Consider the following 22796-nt stretch of genomic DNA (forward strand, 5'->3'; position numbering starts at 1 on the left):
GAAGAATAAAGTATAAGCGCTTCAGTCCTCTAGAATCTGGCTATGACTTTCCTTCCCTTTTTTCCATCAATTTCTCAAATATTCACCACGCTCAAGTGTCAAGCATTGTTCTAGACATTCCTAAATTCTATAGCGTCCTACCTCTCAGCTACTGTATTCCTTATTAAATGTTTTTGAGACAGGGTCTCACTCTGTTACCCAGGCTAGAATGCAGTGACATGATTACAGTTCACTGCAGCCTCAAACTCCTGGGCTCAAGCAATCCTCCCACCTCAGCCTCCTAAGTAGCTGAAATTACAGATGTGAGCCACTGCACCTAGCACTGTATCTCTGAATCAAACTTGACCATTCACCATTCCTTATACATATTACATAATTTCCAACATGACTTCCTTTACTCATGATTTCCCTTTGTCTGAAATGGCCTTTCTGATCCCGTAACTTTCTTACTATCCATCAAGGTCCATTTCAAAAGTTACCACCCAATACAACCATTTACGATCCCTACAGTTGACATTATTGTCTCCCTCCTCTATTCCCTTGGGCTTTGTATGGACACACACACAGTCCACTTTTTGCTAGGTTATGGTTTTTTATGCATGTTTTGTTTGCCTTACAAAATTCAGTCCTTGTCAAGGGTAGAAGCCTGTCCTGGCAAGCCACTCTACCTCCCACATTCCTGCTGTGCTGTCCTGCACAAAGCAGGTGGTCAATAAATAGGTATTGAGAGAAGGAACAAACAACTGAAAATGGCAAGTCTTTGAAGTTTGGTAATACTGAGTAAAGCACTCAACTTGGGATAGGTTGTGAAAAGAACACACAGGACAGCTCTTAACAGATATCATCAAGCTCTTTTTCAATATACATTCATACATACACCCCCATTCCTGTTGCCACCCCTGACAGCCTTGTATGGAGGAAAATTGTTTCTCTTAATTTAAACAAGAGAATATTAGGACGCACTGCTGGCACCTCCCTGTCCAGGGTCACTTAGGCAGCCAGTGGCAGTGAGGGCCAGAATCATAGCTACTGTTCCCTACCCCAGGGCTCCTGTGTCTGCTCAACCCGTCAAAGTACGCACAAAGGAGAGTGAACTGGAGGACAGCCAGAAAAAAATGCCAGTGTAAGTATCCAATTTAATCAACACAAAATGTCAACAAAACTCAAAGAAGTGAAAAGGCAAAACTTTTTATTTAACTTGTCTGCAAGTAGATTTGAACTGATGCTCTTTGGGACCCCGGACAACTAATAATCAAGATGAAACCAACAGGACAAAAGTGAAATCAGCTGCCATTTTTAGCTCCTTGTTTTGTGATCTGGGGAACATCAATCCCCCTTTTCATACTGGGCGGTGATTAGAAAGATTAACTAATGAGCAAGTTATTAAAAAATGTTGTCACTGTGATAGGGAAAAAAAAAGGTTCTTTATCAAAGCACAAAGAACGTGGGGTAAGGAAAAATTCCTTCCCATAGTAAGATAGAGGTTAAGCACGAAGATTTATTGAAACCCAAGGAATTTTAGTTTTCTGTTTATATTGAGAAATCATTTAATGGATTAGTACAAAGATCATTTTATCTCAACTTCCTGTAACCAACATATCAGCAAATCTGATGCATTGGAAAATAGCAAGAAGCCTGCCTGGAGGCCTCATGACCTTGATCTGCCTTTGGGGAGTTAAACTTCCTGTTCTATATTTAAAAGAAGTTTAAACTTTCACTCACATACACATGGTTTTTTTCCTCTCTAATATCTGTTCACAGCTGAGAGGATCTAGAAATCTTCAGCACTACAAACAAATCCTGATATTTTAAATGCTTCTCAAAATTAGAAAAAGTTCCTATGAGAGCTCATGTTGAAATGAAACCCAGAATTAGGATTTTGTTAAGTAAGGGAGATACAACCTGGGGGACTGCTCCACACAGGTCAGCTCCAAGTTACACAGGGACTCACAGAGTAAAGAGGGATTAGTTCCATGCAGAGAATGGGATGAATCTGTAAGAAAGGACTGTGACTGCTGCTCCTTCCACCCCCACTCCCCTTTCACAAATATGCCTTCCTCATTTAAACTCTTACTTGCTCACAAGCAAAGCATAGCCTCCTAACAAGGTCCCTGCCTCCAATCTCCACCCATCCCCATCCAACCTGCTTGCCGCCTTCAGATAAATGTCAGCCAACAAGCATTCACTGAGAGCCTATGCCAGGTTTTCTACTTTTCTCCTTCGAACACAGCAGCTAAGAATCTTCAATGACTCCCTGTTGCCTGTTGCCCCTGTGGGGATCCCATCCACACTATTACTCTAACCACCATTCCCATTGAATTGTCAGTCCTCAAACACACCGTCCTCTTTCCTGGTTCTGCACCTTTGCTCAAGCTAGTAGCTCTGCCTGCACACGCTCTCCTTCAAACTGTTTAAATCGTATTCATCTTTCAAGGCCTTTTTTGAGTGTCATCCTTTCCACAAATCCTCAAAAAATTCCCATAACCAAAATTAAGCTCTTCCTTTGATAATTCCCAAACCATGCCGTACAAATGAAACATACTGACACAAAACAGATTTTACATTAACACCTGGATAGTACAGATGCTAAAAATCCCACCTGTTATCCCTTGAGTCCCTACCTTCGGGGTCCAACAGTTTAGTGAGGCCGAGGTGCTGCTCTGCCAGATTAAATGCATTCTGCAGGTTGTAGTGTGCGTTGGATTTCTTTAGTTTGTCAAAATCTATCAGGTCAGGCCTGTGCAGAACAGTGGAAGACAACAAAAATCATGGCTTGAAAAGAAATATGACCAATGAAACATGACTGTTACTCCAAAAAGGTTAAAATCACCACTTAGTGGAGTAAAACTCTAAAATATACTATTACGGAATCATCAAACAATGAAACCTGATTTTTGAATAAACACTTCAAAGTTTATTAAGAAAAAAGAGATTAAGGATGAACCTGTTTATTTTGTGTGGAAGAATTTATATATTCTCCCATATTTTCCTCACATGGAATGTAGGAATTTCCACCATGGTGCAACAGTTAAGGCAACGGATATGGGAAAGTCACCCAAACCTGCTATGGACAGACAGCAACCTTTTGCCCCACAATTGCTAGGATGATTTGCACGGACTTACCGGTGTTTGTGTATCAGTGCATTGAAGGCCATGCCGTCCCTCCAGCTAGTGGTGAAATTGTGAATGTTGACATTGGGGTACCTGCCAAGGACAAAGCAGAAGGGAAAAGCAACACAATTACCACATGGAGGTTTATACTTTTGCCAAGTGCTTTGTTAATAAATAAGTCTGTAAGCATTGTAAAACCTAAAGCAGTGAATATCACTAAGGACAATCAAGTCAGAACAAAAATCCCATCAACTCCAGCTTGCCATAAAATAAAAATAAAACATGCATCCATGTGGTTTTTCTTGCTTGGTAATTCAATCTCACAAACATGTGAATTGTGTCGTAGATTTAAAACACTACTCTTACTTAGGAAAAAGTGACGACAACCTAGACACCTGTGAGGCCTCTGCTTCTACTGGCTTTCTAATCTACCTACAAAGACACCAGGACCTGCAGTCCCCTGTCGCACATTACTTTGGGACAAGAAGTGGTGGGACTACCTGTTCATGTGACACTCAGCTTTCTTTCTTCCATATGCCACTTAATTGGATGAAGTTTGTAAAAGTAGTACCTCCCTGAAAAATTTATGTTTGAAACTTACCCATAATGAATCAGCTATTCGATACCATATTGACTATTAATAACTTTATATCAGTGGCTGATTAAAAGTTCATACCTGACTTGACCCTTTTATTAGGCCATAAGCTCTTTATAGACACGATCACTTTTCAGCTAGCTCTCATAATGGACAGAGTTCTGATTTTCATATTCTGAATTCATATTCATTAGAGTTACATCTATACCTAAAGTAGTTCTGACAGTAAATCTAATTAACCTAAAATTGGGTCTCAGTAAGTACCTATAACCTTAAACCAATTTGCTAAGAACTCGAAGGTTTAGCATCAATTGAGTTCTAACAGTAGTAAGCAACAAAAAAGGTGCGGTTCTCTAAAAACAGCTTCAATGAAATTTCAATGAAAACATCAAAGGGAAACTGACACAGATAATATTAAAAGGTTATGCTAATGTTTACTGTGCAAAGAAAGCTCCCCAAAACAGAAATTAAAGGGTGAAGAAAACCTACAACTGTATTCTTAAAATATCATGGATATGATTCCTAAACATGCTTCCAGGGTTTTCAAATTCAAAATATAATGCTCTCTGGAGCTTCCTTAATAAAGAGAAGGAAACTGACTATGAAGACATGACAGGTCTAAAATATAAATTAGAACTCCTTCCATTCTGAGAGCTAATTGAAAAGTCATTATCAACTGCTTACGAGTTAACAAGACTTCCCAATGGAAGCAGTGGAAAAGATACCTGTCATGACCTTCTAAGTGATGACTGCAGTGGAATTCAGTCCTGGAAGAAGCAGCCCCAATACCCTCTGCGTTCACACTCACCCAGCTGTCTTCATCTGGCACCACAACAGCAATGCATCCTTGGCAGATTTCTTCTCTTTGTTGTCTTCAGTTTCCACACTGATATCCTGGATCTAAGATTTACAAAGAAATATTAGACAAATAGATGGGTCAGCTGTCTCAAAGAGCCACTGAAGAACAGGTCTGCATATACATAAAGAATAAACTGGAGATCAAAGCCTTGTCCTGCAGACGATCTACCCTGTGAATGAAAACTGCTTCCTTCAGAAGCACAACCAGAAACACAACCAGAACTAGGTTTTCTACGTCGCACAGAGAGAAGGCTGAAGGGACTTCCCAGCACCTATCAGAGGTCATTTTTACCCCTGAGACGGCCCATCTTTCCAGTGAGAAGCTAGCACAGTGGTTCACACAGTGTATCTGGAATCTCATCAGACCTCCAGAAAAATACTGAGTTCAGTTTTTCATAAGTAAATATTTTTCACACTAGGTGCAGCCTTCATTGATGAGGGCACTGTGTGTACCACTTCCAAATCATTAGAGCAAGTGTGTGCTTAAGTGCTGTGCTTCCATGGTGTGCATTCATAAGCCACTCAGAGGCAGCGTATTTGCAACATTATAAACAAAGCCTGGTCAGCTGGCACCAAAGTCAGACTGCCTGTATGTGAATCCAGGCTCCATCACCTACCATGTGCCCTTGGGCAGGTTCCCCAGCTTCTCCATCTGAGGAATGGAAATAATGACAGTGGCTAATTTCACAGCATGTTATGCATTTAAATGATATAATGAAGTGCAGAGCTCATAAGGGTCCATGAATGTTAGTTCTTAGATTAGGCGCCAACTGCCAGCTACGTAATTTTAGACTAATGCTCCAAACACACTTTTGTCTACTTATGAAAGTTTCCTCTTGTACAGTAAAATGTGGAATGGAGTCAGGAGTGGATGGTGCTGGCCAGGAGTCCATCCATCACCTCCAGCTATAGTCATTTTAAGCTTCTCTGCTTTGTCATGCTCCCTACAACCTTTACTCCATTCAATCTACAAACACTTCCCAGAATTCTTTTTGAAAGAGAGAGAGAGAATGAAGACAAAATATATAAATACGGGACTAAAAAGTTAGAAACTTTCAACTAGGAAAAACACTTGGGAATTCAAACAACTACATTTTAAAAAAATTCTCTATTTTTAATTGTGTTAAGAAGGTGAAGCCTGAGTTTGCATAAACCCCAGTCTCTAATATTAGGATCATTAGCTCAAGTGCAGAAAGGGAATGTGGAAGAACAACCCTCACTCAAGGGGTGAGAGAGGGGCTCACCAGGAAAGTCAGGCTGTAACTTCACATAGTAACCCATTGGCTTTCTTATGCTTCTGTGTGAAGAAGGGTATCAGTTTCCAGATTTGTCCATATGGAAACAAAGTCTACCCTTCTGAAATGAAGATAGCTCCCTATTTAAACTAGGCAAACTCAGAGACTTCCACTCCAGTTTCACACCACCTTTTACTTTTTTTTTTTTTTTTTTTTTTGGAGACAGTCTCTGCAGCCCAGGCTGGAGAGCAGTGGTGTGATATTGGCTCACTGCAATTTCCGCCTCCCAGATTCAAGTGATTCTCCTGCCTCAGCTACCCAAGTAACTGGGATTATAGGTGCGTGCCACCACACCTGGCTAATTTTTGTATTTTTAGTAGAGGCAGGGTATCGTCATGTTGGCCAGGTTGGTATCAAACTCCTGACCTGAAGTGATCCACCTGCCTTGGCCTTCCAAAGTGCCGGGATTACAGGCATGAACCACTGCATCTGGCCCTTTTACTCTCTTTTAAAGGGGCAGCATTATAAAAATCTGTGTCATCATCAGTATTTAATGGACATCTCTATGCACATACAGGTCAGGCCATATCCTGGTAGCAGTGAGAGTACACGCACACACACACTGGGAACTTGTAAAACCGTATATTCAGGAGCTGGGGGAAGGAGAGACCCTTGCAGATACACAGGGAAGCTTCACCCTATGTATCTACAAGGATATCTCAAGTATCCTTGTAGATATGCTAGATATCTATAACTGGATCTTGGCTGATTCATAATCGTATTATTTTTGTAGTATAGGTAATGTTTTAATAAAGCTGCTGAAGAAAGCTGAGTCATGTCAGACACCAACACTGCAGGCCACGCGGTAACATCAGCAGTCTATGCCTCTCATTGCAACAGAAAGGGAGAAAATACACATCAGCATTTATAAGTCGAAGTATAGGAATAGGCAAACTGGCAGGAAGTGAATTGGTCAATGACTCAATGCAATTCACGCTGAGAATCCTGAAAAGGGCTGTGTGTGCCAGCTCCCTGACCTGGGTGCTGACCTGTTGTCGACAGCCCACAGTCAGGATGCCCTTCCACGCTCTGATTACTGGAGGCCAAAGGTAACAGAAATATATTTTACTCCATAAAACTGGGGTGAAGCTTGAGGAGTGTCCTGCTACTAATTTCACCTCTGTAAGACACAAGAGCAGTAATTAGTGGATTCAATGGCTACTCCATTTTCAAATCATTCAGGATCTAAATGACAGAAATATAAGAGTTCTGTCTGGGGAAAAAATGTCCTTGATTGCTGTAATTAACTCCTTTAATGATGTTGTACCATCTTCAACCACGGTTCTCTCCTCAGACCTACTTAATTAGAATTACTAGGGCTGGGCCCTGGGAACCTGAATTATTAAGAGGGTTTCCCAATGGCATCAGATGATCAGCCAGCTTGGGAACCAGCCAGTCAGGAAGCTGTTTCTTCCTGTAACTCATTCTAGTCCCCTACCCCTTCCTCCCACATATATACTCAGGACACTATCTGAAGCCCAATCCTAGGGCAAGTGAGAAGGAAAAGGGATTGTTCACAGGCTGATTTCAGAGTTTCAATAAGAAAACAAAGCAAGCTATAATTTGATTTTTCGTTTTTCCTTTTTGTGTGAGGTTTTTGTTTACCTAGAAAAATCAAGCAGATCTTTATTGAAGGGGCAGAACAGGAAGGAATGGCAAGAGAACACAGTCACTGAGGAGACAGGACTGTTAGAATATTTGTTTGTAGAGAAACCTGACACTACAGTACAAAGTTGTTCCTGCCTTTCCAATTTTAATTGGAACGCATGAGCACGAAGCATCCGCCTGGAGAAAGAACCAATAATCAGACCCGTAGTGCTGCACAGTCCCAAAAGGCTGAGTGCTGTCTCTTAAGGGGTCAGAGGTACCCCCTATAGCCCTGGCTGGCTGCGTCATCAGGGGCAAGGTTTCAAACTTCTCTGGGTCCCCAATTTCTTCATAAAGTGAAAGTGGTGAACAAAAAGACCTTGAGACTACCTTCTGGCTTAAAATACTTCTATACTTAGAGCCTTCCTCCTCAAGTATAACAAAACCCATAAAATCATCATCAATTCAAAGGAACACAAGTGTTTTGTACTTTCCTCCTGCAAATTGCTTCCTCACATCCAAAGAGAATGAGAAGGTGAAAATGGAGCCCACACACATGCCAAACCCTCAACAGCTTTGCCTAAAAATATTCTGTAACACACGTCATAGTTGAGTGAAGCTGAGGCAGTCTAAGCTAATAACCTAGCACTGGCCACATCCTTATACCTTTGCTCCTGAGAGCCAAGCAGCAGAGACCAGACATTTAGAGCAGGTGCCAGCAAAGTGGTGGGCTGGGATGCAGTCTAGAAGCCCCTGGGCCACTGAGACGTGTCTGACAGGAGAGCTAAGATTATCAGGGGCTAGTACAATTGCAGGAGGATGTAGTAGATTCCACACGCCTATGAGGCAGCATTCAATTCTGAGGGCTGGATATGACACACCTGACTCTGAGACGTGCTTTCAACCTGGTCTTCCTGATCCCTCTGACACATGGAGGCCAGCTCTATAAGGATGCTCATACCTCTGAGAGGTCAGCCTAAGTTCTGAGCAAGCCTAGGCAGAGACTCTTACCTGGAAGCGCAGGATGATGGTCCAGATGAGGCCAAGGGTCAGCCGGTGGTTTCCATCCACAATGTCATGGGATCCCATGTTCTCAAGATGGACTCTTTGCTCCTTCAGGAACTGAAGGGCCTTGTCCACATTCTCTAGGCAGTGGATGCGCATTCGTCCTTTGGTGGGTTTAGGCTAGAAACAGGAGAGCAGAGGCAGAGACACATCACTCAACAGAGTAGAGATGAACCCCGAGTTACTGCCTAGTCACACGTGCCCATTCATGCGATGCTCTGCCGCTCGGAGCAGAACATTAACAAACACGTGTACTCATTAAGTTCAAGGACAGTATTTACCTAACAGCCACATAAGAAAAGTTTACTTAATGGGATGGTAACTGATTCCTCTTTCGAGATTAATTGTGGAGCTATATAGTTTACAAATGAGCATTTGTTTAAGTTCAGGGAAGAGAGAATCCAATTTTCATGGAGAATTTCAGTGCTACTGCTGCCATCCATACAATTTTTTTGCAGCTGCATGACAAACACCTGTGAGGATTTTGATTACTTGGAATGTAAAAATAGGTTTGCCACCTGCTGGTAACCCTTAAGGTTGGCTCAAAATGAAAACAGGGAACACAACCATCAAATCAGAAGAATTTCCAAGTGGTGGTTGTGTGCGGAGGGATGGGGAAGGTTAAGTAAAAAGGTGTAACTTACAGAAAAGAAGGGGAAAAGGGGAAAAAATGAGTGTAGTGCAATTTAAATACCCCAAATGTTTCTTCCTTTTACCCAGTTTTATCAAAATATAAAAGAGACCCTTGGAAGGTGAACATTTTAAATAAAACAAACGAACAAAAAAAATATATAGAGAGAGAGTAGATAATACATATGTGTATATATACATCTACTATAAAATATACTATCTACTATAAAAGTATGTATACATCTACTATAAAAGTACATACACATCTACTGTAAAAATGTACTAGATACACACACACAGTTGACCTTTAGTTGGGCCTAAACTATGCAAATGCACTTATACATGGATTCTTTCCAATAAATACACTGGAAAATTTTTTAGAGATTTGTGACAATTTGAAAAGACTCAGATGAATGGCCTAGCCTAGAAATATCAGAAAAAATTAAGAACAAGGTATGTCATGAATGCATAAAATATATGTAGATGGTAGTCTATTTTATCATTTACTACCACAAAATATATACCAATCTGTCATAAAATTAAAAATTATCAAAACTCATACACACAAACACAGATTGTAATGGCACCATTTGTGTAGTACTAAATTTTGGTATGTACTGTACTACTATAACAATTTCAGAGCCATCTCTAACTCCTACTGCGATGAGCTCAAGTATTGTGAGTGCCCACTTAAAATGCCTATGATGCTAATCATCTCCACATGGCCTCTCTAGTAAATTGGGTATCACAGTAAAAGTTCTTGTGTATTTTTCACAGTGTCTAGTGCAATAATGTAAACCTTGACTAATATCATGAGACCCAAAGTGCCACTAGTGAAGCTGGAAGTACTCCCAAGAAGCAGAGAAAAGTCGAGACACTACAAGAAAAGGATGAACTGCTTGCTATGTGTTGTAGATTGAGGTCCACAGTTGTGGTGGCCCACCATTTGAAGACTAAAAAAAGAAAAGGAAATTTGTGAAGCCATCCCTGAAGCTACATCAGCAGATGCAAAGACCTTGCACTTTTTTGTGAAATATCTTTTTATCTCATATTGAAAATGCAGCTTTTGGCTGGGTGCAGCAGTTCGTGCCTGTAATCCCAGCACTTTGGGAGGCTGAGGCAGGCAGACTGCATGTGCCCAGGAGTTTGAGACCAGCCTGGGCAACATGGCAAAACCCATCTCTACAAAAAAATAAACAAATAAATAAATAATTAACAATGCATCTTTTATGTGAGTGCAGGATTGCCATAAGAGAGGCATACCTAAAGACTAATATGATTTGAGAAAAAGTGAAGTCATCATATCACAATTTAAAGGCATACGAAGGTGTAGGAAAATGTAACACCAGCAAAGGGTGGTATGACTATTAATTTTTAATTGGGTAGCCCTCAGAACCAGGAAAGATTCACAGAGCTCCCAGTCTGACAATTTCAGAAAGAGGTTTGGCTTTAAAAAAAGTCAAGGAGTTGGGAGAAGCAGCTTTTGCTGACCAAGAGGCAGCAGATGAGTTCCCAGGCGCCATTAATTAAGAAAATCATTGAGGAAAAAGTGTACCTGTCTCAACAAATTTTTAACGCAGATTAAAGTGGAAAAAAATGCCACAAAAGCCTAGTAAGAGAAAGAGAGGTGAGCACCAGGACTTAAGGCAGAAAGGGATAGGCTAACTACTGTTCTGTGCAAATGCAGTTGGGTTTATAATCAGGACTGCCCTTATCCATAAAGCTACTAACCTTTGAGCCTTGAAGGGAAAAAATAAATACCAGCTGCCAGTCTTTCGGTTGTACAGAAAGAAGGCCTGGACAGTGACAACCGTTTTTCTGAATTGGTTCTACTGATGCTTTGGTTCCTGAAGTCTCCAAGTACCTTGCCAGTAAGAGGCTGCCTTTTAAAGTTATTTTGGTATTAGACAATGCCCCCACCCAGAACCCCATGAGTTCAACGCTGAAGGCACTGACATGGTCTCCTGGCCTCCAAACACAACATCCCTAATTCGGCCTCTAGATCAAGGGGTCATACAGACTTCTAAGGCTCATTACTACACAAAACTCTATGGAAAGGTTTGTCAATGCTATGGAATAGAATCCCCAACAGAGAGAACATCATGAAAGTCTGGGAGGACTATACCACTGAAGATGCCGTCATTGTTATAGAAAAAGCTGTGAAAGTCATCAAGTCTGAAACAATAAATTCCTGCTGGAGAAAACGATGTCCAGATGTTATACATCACTTCACAGAATTTAGGACAGAGCCAATGAAGGAAACTATGAAAGAGGTTGTGGATATGGCAAAAAGGTAGAAGGGTGAAGGTTTTCATGATATGGATCTTGGAGAAATACAAGAGCTGACAACACCACGTCAGAAGAATTAACGGAAGATGACTTGATGAAAATGAGTGCCTCCAAAAAGATGACAAACGATGAAGAAGAGGATGTAAAAGCAGTACCAGAAAACAAACTGAATTTATTGCAAGGGTTCCAATCATTCAAGACTGCTTGTGTTATTTCCATAAAGTTACACCAAGTGTGCCCGCCTCTTCTGCCTCCCCTTCTGCCTCTTCCACTTCTACTACCCCAAGATGGCAAGACCAACACCCCCATCTTCCTCCTCAGCCTACTCAATGTGAAGATGAGGATGAAGACATGATGATGATCCACTTTCACTTAATCAATCAGCAAATATATTTTCTCTTCCTTTGCTTAGTAACATTTTCTTTTCCCTAGCTTACTTTAAGACTACAGTAAAGTAATACATACAATATGAAAAATATGTTAATTGACTGTTTATGTTATTGATAAGAGTAGGCTATTAAAAGTTTTGGGGGAATCAAATGTATAGGAAGATTTTCAATGGCATAGGGTTGGTGCCCCTAAACCCCCTGCTTTGTTCAAGGGTCCACTGTGTGTGACACACACACACACACACACACAATGGGTTTCTATTATCTGTTGTACCAACACCAAGCTCGTGCCCTCACCCATCTGGCTCCATCCTTCTCTCCTTCCTCTTTCCCATCACTCCCCGTCTAGTAGAGGCTGCATCTGGAGTTGATGTCACCATCTTAAAAAGATGCCAGCAGGATGCATACATCCACATGTAGAAGAATGCACTCAGCCTGTGACCCGTCGTCCTGACTCCCCAGTCTCTTCACCTTATCACACCTATCTACCTTCCAAGGCTCGGGCCAAGGCCCATCTTTCCTTCCTGGAGATATTTCCCATTTCCAATCATTCTGGGTCTCACAGCTCTCCTTTTCCTCACAACTCTACAACTAACAATCTGGACCACAGAACCCCGGAACCAATCATTATAATTTTGCTATTGTTTCATTTATCACTCTTATTACTTCCAACTAGACTGTTCCCTTCCTAAGTGCAAGGATGAGGCTTTATACTTCTATATTCTCAAGGGTCTTTGGTCCGGTTCTGTGCACAGAATTATGTGCAGAGTGAACTGAATACCAGCAGACAGACTGGGCTTGGTGTGTGCTGAGCTGACCTCACAGGGGAAAGAGGGCCAGGCTGCAGCAACCCAGGTATGTGCAGTTAAGGGCAGCAGCCAGCCCTAACTTAGTATCTTGTCCATTCCCTGCTTTTCCTTTGGGTAGTTAAGATCCTCAGCTATGTGCTGCGTGGAAAACGTCTGAAAGGAAGGTTACTCGGGTAACAAGTGGCCACTTTAAGTCTGTCCAGTCTCTGATTATTATTTTTTACTTTCTTTTCTCCTATAAAAAAGGACAAGCAAAAACAGAAGAATGTGGTTGGCCTTGAGGAAATAAGATTATATGCAGAGGCCTACCACAAGTAGTAAAATTTTATTTTCAATATAATTGTCCCTTGTTATCCACAGGGGATTGATTCCAGGTCCCCCAAGGATACCAAAATCCATAGATGCTCAAGTCGCTTATATAAAATGGCACCGTATTTGATATAACCTATGCACATCCTCCCATATACTTTTTAAAAAATTAATTATTTTTTTTTTGAGACAGAGTCTCGCTCTGTCACCCAGGCTAGAGTGCAATGGCATGATCTTGGCTCACTGCAATCTCTGCCTCCTGGGTTCAAGAGATTCTCCTGCCTCAGCCTCCTGAGTAGCTGGGATTACAGGCACCCGCCACCATGTCTGGCTAATTTTTGTATTTTTAGTAGAGACAGGGTTTCAACCATGTTGGCCAGGCTGGTCTCGAACTCCTGACCTCAAATGATCCACCCACCTTGACCTCCCAAAGTGCTGGGATTACAAGCATGAACCACCCAACCTGGCCTCCCATATATTTTAAATCATGGCTATATTATTTGTAACTAATACAACATAAATGCTATGTAAATAGTTGTTATACTATATTTTTAAAACATTGTATCATTGTTTATTTCTGTATTGTTATTTTTCATTGTTCTTCCCCTTGAATATTTTCTACCTGTGGTCAGTTAAATCCGACCATAACAGCAATGGAAAAAGAAATGTCTTTAAACATTAAGCTTCTCACATTATTGTGATATCCTCCTTACCCCCAAAAAAGAAACAGGAGGTGGATTTTGCCTTCAGAAACTTCAAAATGATTTTAATTTGGGTATGTGGGAAATGCTGGAATTTGCTATTTGTGCAATGCCAGGTTGCATCAAAATCAAGCAATCTAATGAAGTAGAAAAAATAGATATAAAACAGGTGTGGGCTTAATCTAAAATTCTGTAACTCTCATTCTGCAAGTGCTGTTTGAGGTGACACTGGTGCTCTCTCTTTCCACAGTATACCCGTCAGCCTCCTAAAGCTATCTGGGACGCCATCACGCTCCTGTCCAAGAAATGGATGGAGTCAGTGCCGCCCTAGAAGAAGTGGGTGGAGCAGCTCTCGCGGCCAGGAGTCGCAGAACTGTGCATATGGCTCTCACGTGTACTCTTTAAGTTTTTCCTTTCGTCTCTTGGATCAGCTGTCATTTCTCACGCTGAAACATGACTATTCATAGCAGCTCCTTTTCTTCTCATATCCAGGTGGTTTCTGGATTGAATGAAGCTCCTGGTTCAAAACTTCAAATCTGAGGGATGGGGACTAACTGCCTCTAAGAAAGGTGCAGGGGCTTCTGACATTTTTGCTGTTCGGGGGCCTTTTCCTCTCATTTCTTGTCAGTTTGTGCACCTGAGCAGTGACATAGTGAGTGGTCCACCTACATATGCTGTTTTCATCACAAAGAAAGTGCCTTCGTGATGGGAACTGCAGATCAAGGGGGACTGAAACTTCTAACTGCAGCAGCCATTCCCCTACGTCTCCCTCCAAGAGGGTGGAGGGGACAGTGTGGATAGAATTATGAGAAGTTAAGGAAGAGAATCATGAACAGATGGGGACTGTGGGTACCTTCCCAGGCTCCAACCAGCAGGACATAACCAATGTTCTTTCAGACTTTATCCTGAAAGCTTGATCTCAAATAATCACTTGTCTCACTTACATTCAAATGAATGCAGTAGAAAAAGCGGTCCTCTCAGAACCTCCTCCCCACAAACAGGAAACATGTACGACACATTCCACAACTCTATTCTCTCTCTACAAAATCTCAATGGAATGTGTGTGTGTTTCCACATGAACATGGGGTCTGGGGTGTGGGAGAGGGAGGGTGGTGATGGGGCCCAAACACATTCACGCAGGTTGAACAAGTTCAATGCCACATCACAGGGACCCCATGCTGATGGTGACTGGCTATGCCAGATGAGCTAAGAGATGGTTCATTCCAGACCTGGATGCAACTCAAAAACTAGCAAGCCTCAGAATAACAAGAATAAATAAGACAAAGCGAGGTGAGACGACTTCCTGATGGTACAACATGAAGGGAGTGGGAATTGAGACTAAAACTCAAGTACACCACACTCCCACAATGTGTGTTCTACCTGCTTCAGAGTGGGCTTCTCACATGTTTTAAGGCACAATATCTGGGCAAGTTTAGGAAGCAGTAATTACAAGAAATTAAGTTCAGGAGGTGATCATGATCTCACAGAGCTATCCATAGAAACATGTTACAAACTTCAAAGCTCCCAAGATCTAAAAATTCTTAGCTGCCATTTACTGAGCAACTACTGTGTGTTCACCTCTCCCTGCTAGGCGGCTGACAGCTGTGATCCCATCTAATCCTCACAGTAACCCAGCATTATAATAATTACTATTCCTGTCATTTTATAGATGAAGACACAGTGGCTCAGAGAGATGAAGCAATCTACCGGCTAGTTAGTATGTGGTGAACCAGGACTTAAAGCTCGTCCTCTTCATGCTACAGGAAAAACCCAGAATACAGTACAGGGAAGAAGGGTACGTGCTTCCATGTGAAAGGAAGTGAGGGACTCGGTTCCCATCTGCTGGCTGGTTTTCATTTTTTTAAAGAGCTATTTTTATATTGCCAAACTTCATCTTCTCAAAAGGAAGAAGAGGTAACAATAGAGAAAATTAAACATAATGGAGCGGGGGGGGGGGGGGGGGTGGGGGGTGGGCGCCTCAGAGCAGTAAACACTTTCTGAAGCCTGCCCCAAGAGTGGCTAATTCTGCAAAGGAAAGGAGTGTCCTCTGTCTTGCCTCCATTATTAGCCATTGGATTCCCTAGTGTGGCATGTGTCCATCCCCACAGCAACATGTGCACTTCTGTCCTGTGTCCCTTCTGACAGGAAAGTGAAACTCACCCACTCACCCCTTAACATGGGGACAAGGGTCGATACCAGACTCACATGACTATCGGGGGGCTCTGCAGGCAGACAGCAGTTCCTCTGAGGAAAATGCCTGTTTTTATTGATCCTCCTTTAAATCATTTTAAGAAGCTTCCCTTCCCCTCACACTACAGTCCGTGGATTCCTGTGTTTTTTCACAGGCGCTTTTCCTGTTTCCCCTTCCCAAGGTCCCGTCTAGTCCTAAACCTTTACCAGTCGTATCTCCATCCCAGACCCATCTTCTTTCTCACTCTAAAAGAGGCGAGGAAACTTACTGGGCCACATAAACATCTCTAGGATCTGACAACATAATTCTAATTGCTTATGGAGCAGCAAGTCCAGTCCAGGCTCTGCCTAAGAAGCAGTATGGCCTTAGGCAAATTCCCCTGCATGGACCCAAAACCTTTAGAGAGGAAGGAGGGGGCTGGGTGGTCCCTCCTGGGGCACTGACTCTGCCCCACCTGTCCGCCCAGCCTTGAGTTTGGGTCATTCACACTCTGTAAGGCATCAGACTTTGCAGAACTATGGAGTAATCACAATGGCAAAGGTTTTGTCAGTCCAAAGATGGAGAGGAAAAGAAAGAAAGAGAAAAGCTTCACGGAGCTGATCTGTCCTCTTTTTTTAATAGGAGAGGAAGATACAAGGGAAGGTTTCTGGCAGGGTGTTTTGGGAGATCTCTGGCGTGCTGCGATGCCCTGTTCCACCCTGTACCCCCAACCCCTTCTTTCTCTGTAAGTGTCCAAAGCAACCCTGCAGCTACCTGGAGTGACAACTCACCAAGGGTTGTGGTGCTGGACAGAGCACAGCCCCAGGCACTGAGAGAGGCCAGTGAGGCCTAGATCTGCCACAACCCAGCTGGGTGGCCTCGCTGGTCACTTATTTTCCCTGACTTACCGTATCTACCAAGTGAGGGGATTTAACCTGGTGGTCACTAAAGTCACTCACAGCTGTATAAAAACAATCTACAGGGTGTTGCAGGGTAGAGGACTCACTAGCACCAAAGCTGAAGTCTACAGTACCTGCTGATTTCTTGTTCAGGTGAAGAGAAAATAGAGAAAGGACACTGATCTCAGCAAATCAGTGTGACAGGCACTTGCTTATGTTTTTGTCTTTTAATTGAACATAGATTTTTGCTATTCACAAACAAAGGTCTCTACTGAATACACAGGGTAAGATGGGAAGCACTAATTTCAAAATTTCTTCTAATATGCTACAAAGCCAAACTCACTTCACATTAGTCCCCAAACTCCTCCCATCACATGAAACTTTGAGCTTTCAGAGGAGTATTAGTTATTTTGGCCCAATTAGGATTAATCAGGGAACACCACACTGTGTCCCATGACTTCCTGTCTGTCTTGTTCCCTGCTGGGACCCCATCCTAAGGGCTCCGAGGGAAAGGAGGTGCTCAAGAGTCAGTAGGGTGGGCTGCAGTCCACACCGTATCGCCTACTAGCAGCACTGGCCTTGGCAAGTCACTGGTAACCGTTTTCTGTAAACCAGAGGTAACAGTTGCCCACTTCATTAGACTGTAAGAACTGAATGAGAAAAGAGTAGGAGAGCACTCTGTAAACACAAGTGATAGGGAAGTTACCATCACCATTCCTTTCCAAAAAACCCCTCCAGGTTAACTGGGAAACTTGCCCTACACCAGTGCCTGCTGCTTGCTACCTCCAAATGCTCTCTTCACTTAGTACAAATTATGAGCTTTCACACTCTGGCTGCCCCGCCTGTGAAGCTCTTCTCTTCTCCTGGACCCAGCTGGAACCCTACCCACATCCTATCCACCTACTAAGGTTTCCTGACATCCCGTCCAGAGGGCTTATTTCCCCTCCTGAACTCTAGGGCTCTGGGGCCATTCATCTGGCACTTTATCGTGTGGCACTTAGGACTCTGAGTTCACTTTTCAAGCTTGTGGGATTAGACCCACATTTAATGGAGGAGTTCTGTGGCTGGTTGTTTAAAACAAAAGTAAATTTTCCCACACAAATGATGTTTTAAAAAAAACCCAGCTAGGTTCCATGGCCAGTCCACAAACACTGTTTCAATAAACAATATGTACCAGTATGGTGCTCTCAACAAAGGCTTTATGAAAAAAACTCAGAGCAGCTCAATGTGGGATTTAAGGCTTAACAAATCTCATGTTAAATCTATCTTCTCCACCTAGCTTAGCCTGTTTTGAAATTAATGGTGGCAACACACACACACACAGACACACACACGCACACACACACTTTTCTGTTGCTTTCTCAGAGACTGACTGATGGAGTAAGAAGACAGAATACAGAACATCAGGAAACAACAGGCAAGCAAAAACCAGTGATAACTGATAACTGACTTGGTGGGGTTTGGGGGAGGGTAGAGGTGTTTGGAAAACCTCACTTTATTTCAGTCAGAGGCGAGGGCTTAGTCTGGCCAGAAGCAAGGCAGAAAACTGGCCACTGTAGTGAGAACCATTCTTCACTGCAGATGCCCATGAAGGGAGGTGGCAGGCAATGGCAAGCATCTCAAGTGGGTTATGAGCTGTGGGCAGAACATTACCACCAAAGTGCAGGCCTGATATGCCAGGGGCTCCTCTCTCTCATGTCAATGCTGCTGCAGGGCAAACCTTCACCCCTCAAGTCTCATTCTAGTCTGGCCCTGAGATCTAGGTCTAATAACTAAATGGCCAGCACAGATTCTGTGCTCACACTTTTATCTGCCAATCCGATGCTAAAGGGTGGGTCTGTATTTTTAAGGGATTTTTCAAGTGAGATCTTTATGGAGACTTACAGACCACAGTGATTTCAGAATAAGAAATGAGAATAGTTTTCTTTCTAATCAATCTAATCCTGACTAGCAAAAGCTTCCTGGCCCAGCCCTCAGTCTTCTCACTGCTCTATGAGCTGATACACCTGAGACTGAGAGGGAGCAGACACTTCTGGACACAGATCATAACCAGGCCAGGACCAGAGATCTCTGCCTTCTGATGTTGCTGAGTAGTTCAAAATCAAGTACCTAAACAACCCAAATGCCTACATAAAACTTGCTCATATTTAACTCAAATATTATTAAGCCAAAATCCAGGGTGGGGTGAGGGTGGCATTGTCTGGGTCACTAAACTAATGTTTCTTTGAACTTTAATCAGAAAACACACATGCACACAAACACACATTTCCTCCTCTGTAAAGGAACTGGCTCTAAGAATCTATTAATAAAGTAAATTGAATCACCTAGTCCCTCAAACATTTATCTGCTAGCTACTGCCAAGCTGGTGGTTAAGTGCTGGGGCTAAAATGCTGGTTGACAAAGACTGGGCTCCAGATAGAGTACAAATGTTTATGTTACCCAGGGTTTTGGACCACTGGTGCAGAAAGCTCAGCTAATGTTATCTGATGACACACTTAGCTGGGGACATTCATTTACCCAGGCCTGGAAGCTCTAACCACCTCATTAGTTCTGGAATCTGAATATGCAAGGAACCTTTGGGGCAAGCTCTCATGGAGGTCTCCTGCAGGGAGGATCTTTAACTTGAGGCCTTGGCAACCTCCACAGTCAAAGGCAGTGTGTGGTGTGTTTCCTTTCCAGGAAGTTCCACGAACCAAACAGACTACGAGGCCAAAGGGACTTAAAATCTCCAGTCCAGATGAACAAGAGCTTTAGAGCACTCTATCTGTGGTATCTTTATTTTTGGAATAAGAAAATTAGACTGGCCAACCTATATAACCCAGGATGGCTATGAAGAATGGGTAATACAAATGAAGGCACTTGGGGCTTTACCAAGTTCTGTAAAACCACTGACACCAACTGCTTAAGAGGTTGGAGATGGTAGCCACTGTATCATCTTCTCCATCCTTACTCTCCTAGGTATCTGGGCTCACAAAAAAACTTACTGCTAGCAAATAAGGAGAGGAGTGGGAGATACTCACATACACCTAAGAATTACGCTTTACTGGTTTTTCTCCCTACTTATATTTTTCTTGCCCTGTTCAGAATGGCAACGGGCCTGATCCCATTTATTATGGAGACACTATCAAGGACATAATCTTCTTGGTATAAAATAATTATGGGTCTTTAAAGGCAAACAATTTACTCCCTATAGTCTAGAAGATTGGATGCTATTGGAACAAAAATAAATGTTCAGACTAATTCCTATCCACGTGACCTTTAATGATTTTTTTTTTTAGCTACTTTCAAAACACCATTTTCCCACTCCACACACACACACACACACACACCACACACACACACACACACAAAATCAATAAATAATCATACCAGGTTAAATACTAAGAAACAAAAAAAGGTTGAGAGGTAGAGAAAGGAAGTCTGGTTATAAAAATTATATTTAAAGCTGCATATCACAATGATTCTAGTCTAGGCTCTCAAACAAGATTCATTTTGTAAAAACAAATCAAAATGCAATAAATGGCCTGTTCAAACTCCCCGTGTGGGCCCACTCCCTCACCCCCACACCACAAACCAACTGCCTTCTTATAGCTGCCATGGTTCTGAGCAGGGGCCTCCTTTATTTGTCTAGTGTGACCCACAAACCCTCACAGAAAATGAGGCCACTAGACATACATGCTCAGGAACAAAGGGCATGGATGAAACTCACTACAGAGAAGACAGGGCTTCACTATCTTCTGGAGATCCCTGTTCTTGAACAGGAGGGCAGGGAAGAGACTACTCTTCTGGCTCCATTTTTACCCAGACTCAAAGAGGCAGTCTGTCTGTGGGCTGATAACAAATAGGACAAGGTACAACCTTAGACCCTTGCCTGCTGTAAGAGGTGTGGGGCTGGTCTGCACACAGGCCCACTGCAGCTGGCAAGCTACAGGGTGGAGATCAAGTTAAAAATAAGGCTTTCTGGCAACCCTGCCAACCGCCAGCATCATATTTTCCTGGTGATGTCAGTGCAGATGTGGTCTCCATCCCTGGGCGTTGGCTTCTGGCTCCTGGCTCAGCCCCACCTCCACCTATGGCACTACATGTGCTCTGGGAGGATACAGCAACCATTTTCAAACCAAGGCGAGACAAAACCTGTTGGATCAGTCATAGTGACTGCTTTAAGCTTTAGTTTAAGGTGCATAAACAAGAGTCACATTAGAGAGGGCCACAGCAGCTCTGGGAAACAGATTGGGGATACAATTTTCAATGCAGGCTGACAACTTTCCTGCCTGAAAAGGCAGGGTGAATTCATCAGGAGCTCTGTTCCCAAGGAGATGACAAAACACCAGCCTCTCCCTCCACCCCTAAAATAAAAAGTATGCAAGGAAGAGAACGTCAGTGACCACTGAATTCAATGCTTGCCACCTTAAGATGGCAGCTCAGATTTTCTAGACAACCAGAAAGACACAAATTTGGAAAACATTCCATCATCTCATGTGGGACACAGGTTCGTCTAGAAACCAGCACCCAAGCCTGGCCCTTCAAATTCCAGCACCATGCCCTGTTTAACAGGGACCCCAGCCAAGTTCTTTCTGACCAAAGGTGGCAACCTTGCAAATTACCAGAATGAAGCGGCTTTATTACAGCTCAAGAACATCACCCAGGCTCGGAATGTGACACTAAGGCTTTCTGTGAAGCGCTCAACTCACTTCTCAAGATTCTCCTCAAAACTATCAATCATTAACTGCAGAATTCAACAGGAGACAAGTCCACATTTGATTTTTCAAAAATGTTTTCCCAACTACAATGCACGGCGCTTCCTAAGATCCCTACTCACCAGCCTCTCTCCAGAGAGGACCTCCAGCAGCTTGATGAGCATCCGTCCATCTCGAAGGTCAGTGTACAGGTCTGTGATCCGGCAGGACACTCGGGCAAGGTGGGAATTGACCCACTTGGTGAAGGTCTTCTTCTGTACGGCTTCACGCTCATCTGCAAGCAGAGCAGAACTTGTTTTACCACTGACCACACGTTGCCAGGAGCAGGCACATGCTAGCAGGGCCACAAGACCCCAGCCAGAGGAAGGTCAGCAAAACTGAACTCCAAGGACACCTCTACTTAGCACCCCTTAACTGTGGTCATATCTTTGAGAAAGAACACTGATTATTGATGGTTCAACTTATAATTTTTTGACTTTACGATGGGTTTACTGGGATATAATCTCATAAGTCAAGGAGCATCTGCGTAGGAACTGTCCAGTCCTTAAACATGTGAGCTCCCTGGACCATTGCCAGCAGAATATCCTTTGCTCCTCTTTCTTTTCTCCCATCCCTGCTGAAGTGGCAGCAGGATGCAGATGACAACAAGGTCCTTTGCAGTCCTGCCCTATACCATAATACTTGACTGGTAAAATTTCCAACGTACATGTTATAGCTATTATTCCTCCGAAAGGTAAGTATATGAAAGGGTGTAGGGTAGGAAATCTCAAGCAACAGCAGAAAACTGCTTCCCTCATCTACAAAGGATTGGGCAACACTGGTCAAGGTAAATTCACTCATGACACTGATTTGCAATGACCCCCTTCACCTGCTCAGTCACACACACCATGAACAACAAAGAAAATGGCAGGCAACATGGTAGAGTGCAAAGACATTGCAGGCAACAGGAAAGCAGGGTCTGGGCCCAGGGTTTCATCAAAAAATGTGATTCAACAGAGGATTCAATGTTCTCTTCTATAAAAGGAGAAGAAAACTATAATCTCCATACTGTGATCCTTCGCTGAAAAGGCAACTGTTGATTTATGGTCTAAAGTGTTATTGTTGTACATTCAAGTCATCCAGGAAACAGTGTTACACGTTTTTCAAGGCTCAGTGATCAAATTGTCCAATTTAAAGTATAAAACTCTAGACATATTTGCCCAGAACTGGCCTTCACATACCATACAAACAGGCTTTCAAACTTCTTGCCTCTGCGGAATGTTCGAAACATAGGTCGCTGAAGACCTTCAACAGACATCCACAGAATATGCCCCGGATCCAGCCACTCATATTCCTGACTCTGTTCTCTATGTTACATACCCTATATCTAGTTCCACCAGTATGAATTTATGC

General features: G+C 42.8%; 1 protein-coding gene across 8 annotated transcripts in view; it reads right to left on the minus strand.

The window, feature by feature from the left end:
- The window catches only part of SPTBN1 (spectrin beta, non-erythrocytic 1), a 213945-nt gene that overhangs the window by 49091 nt on the left and 142058 nt on the right, over window positions 1–22796 (minus strand). For all 8 annotated transcript variants that reach the window (XR_004428292.1, XR_004428293.1, XM_033175702.1 and 5 more), the window contains 5 exons: window positions 21527–21678; window positions 8458–8631; window positions 4515–4606; window positions 3124–3204; window positions 2622–2737 (listed from right to left, as the gene is read on the minus strand). Coding sequence is in view for 6 of the 8 variants with exons in the window: in XM_033175702.1 (XP_033031593.1) it covers window positions 2622–2737; window positions 3124–3204; window positions 4515–4606; window positions 8458–8631; window positions 21527–21678 (615 nt within the window). In the remaining 2 variants the exon portion in view is untranslated. The remainder of the gene's footprint in view (window positions 1–2621; window positions 2738–3123; window positions 3205–4514; window positions 4607–8457; window positions 8632–21526; window positions 21679–22796) is intronic.

This window comes from Trachypithecus francoisi, unplaced genomic scaffold (assembly GCF_009764315.1).
Source record: "Trachypithecus francoisi isolate TF-2019V2 unplaced genomic scaffold, Tfra_2.0 Lachesis_group17, whole genome shotgun sequence".
NCBI classification, from domain to species: domain Eukaryota; kingdom Metazoa; phylum Chordata; class Mammalia; order Primates; family Cercopithecidae; genus Trachypithecus; species Trachypithecus francoisi.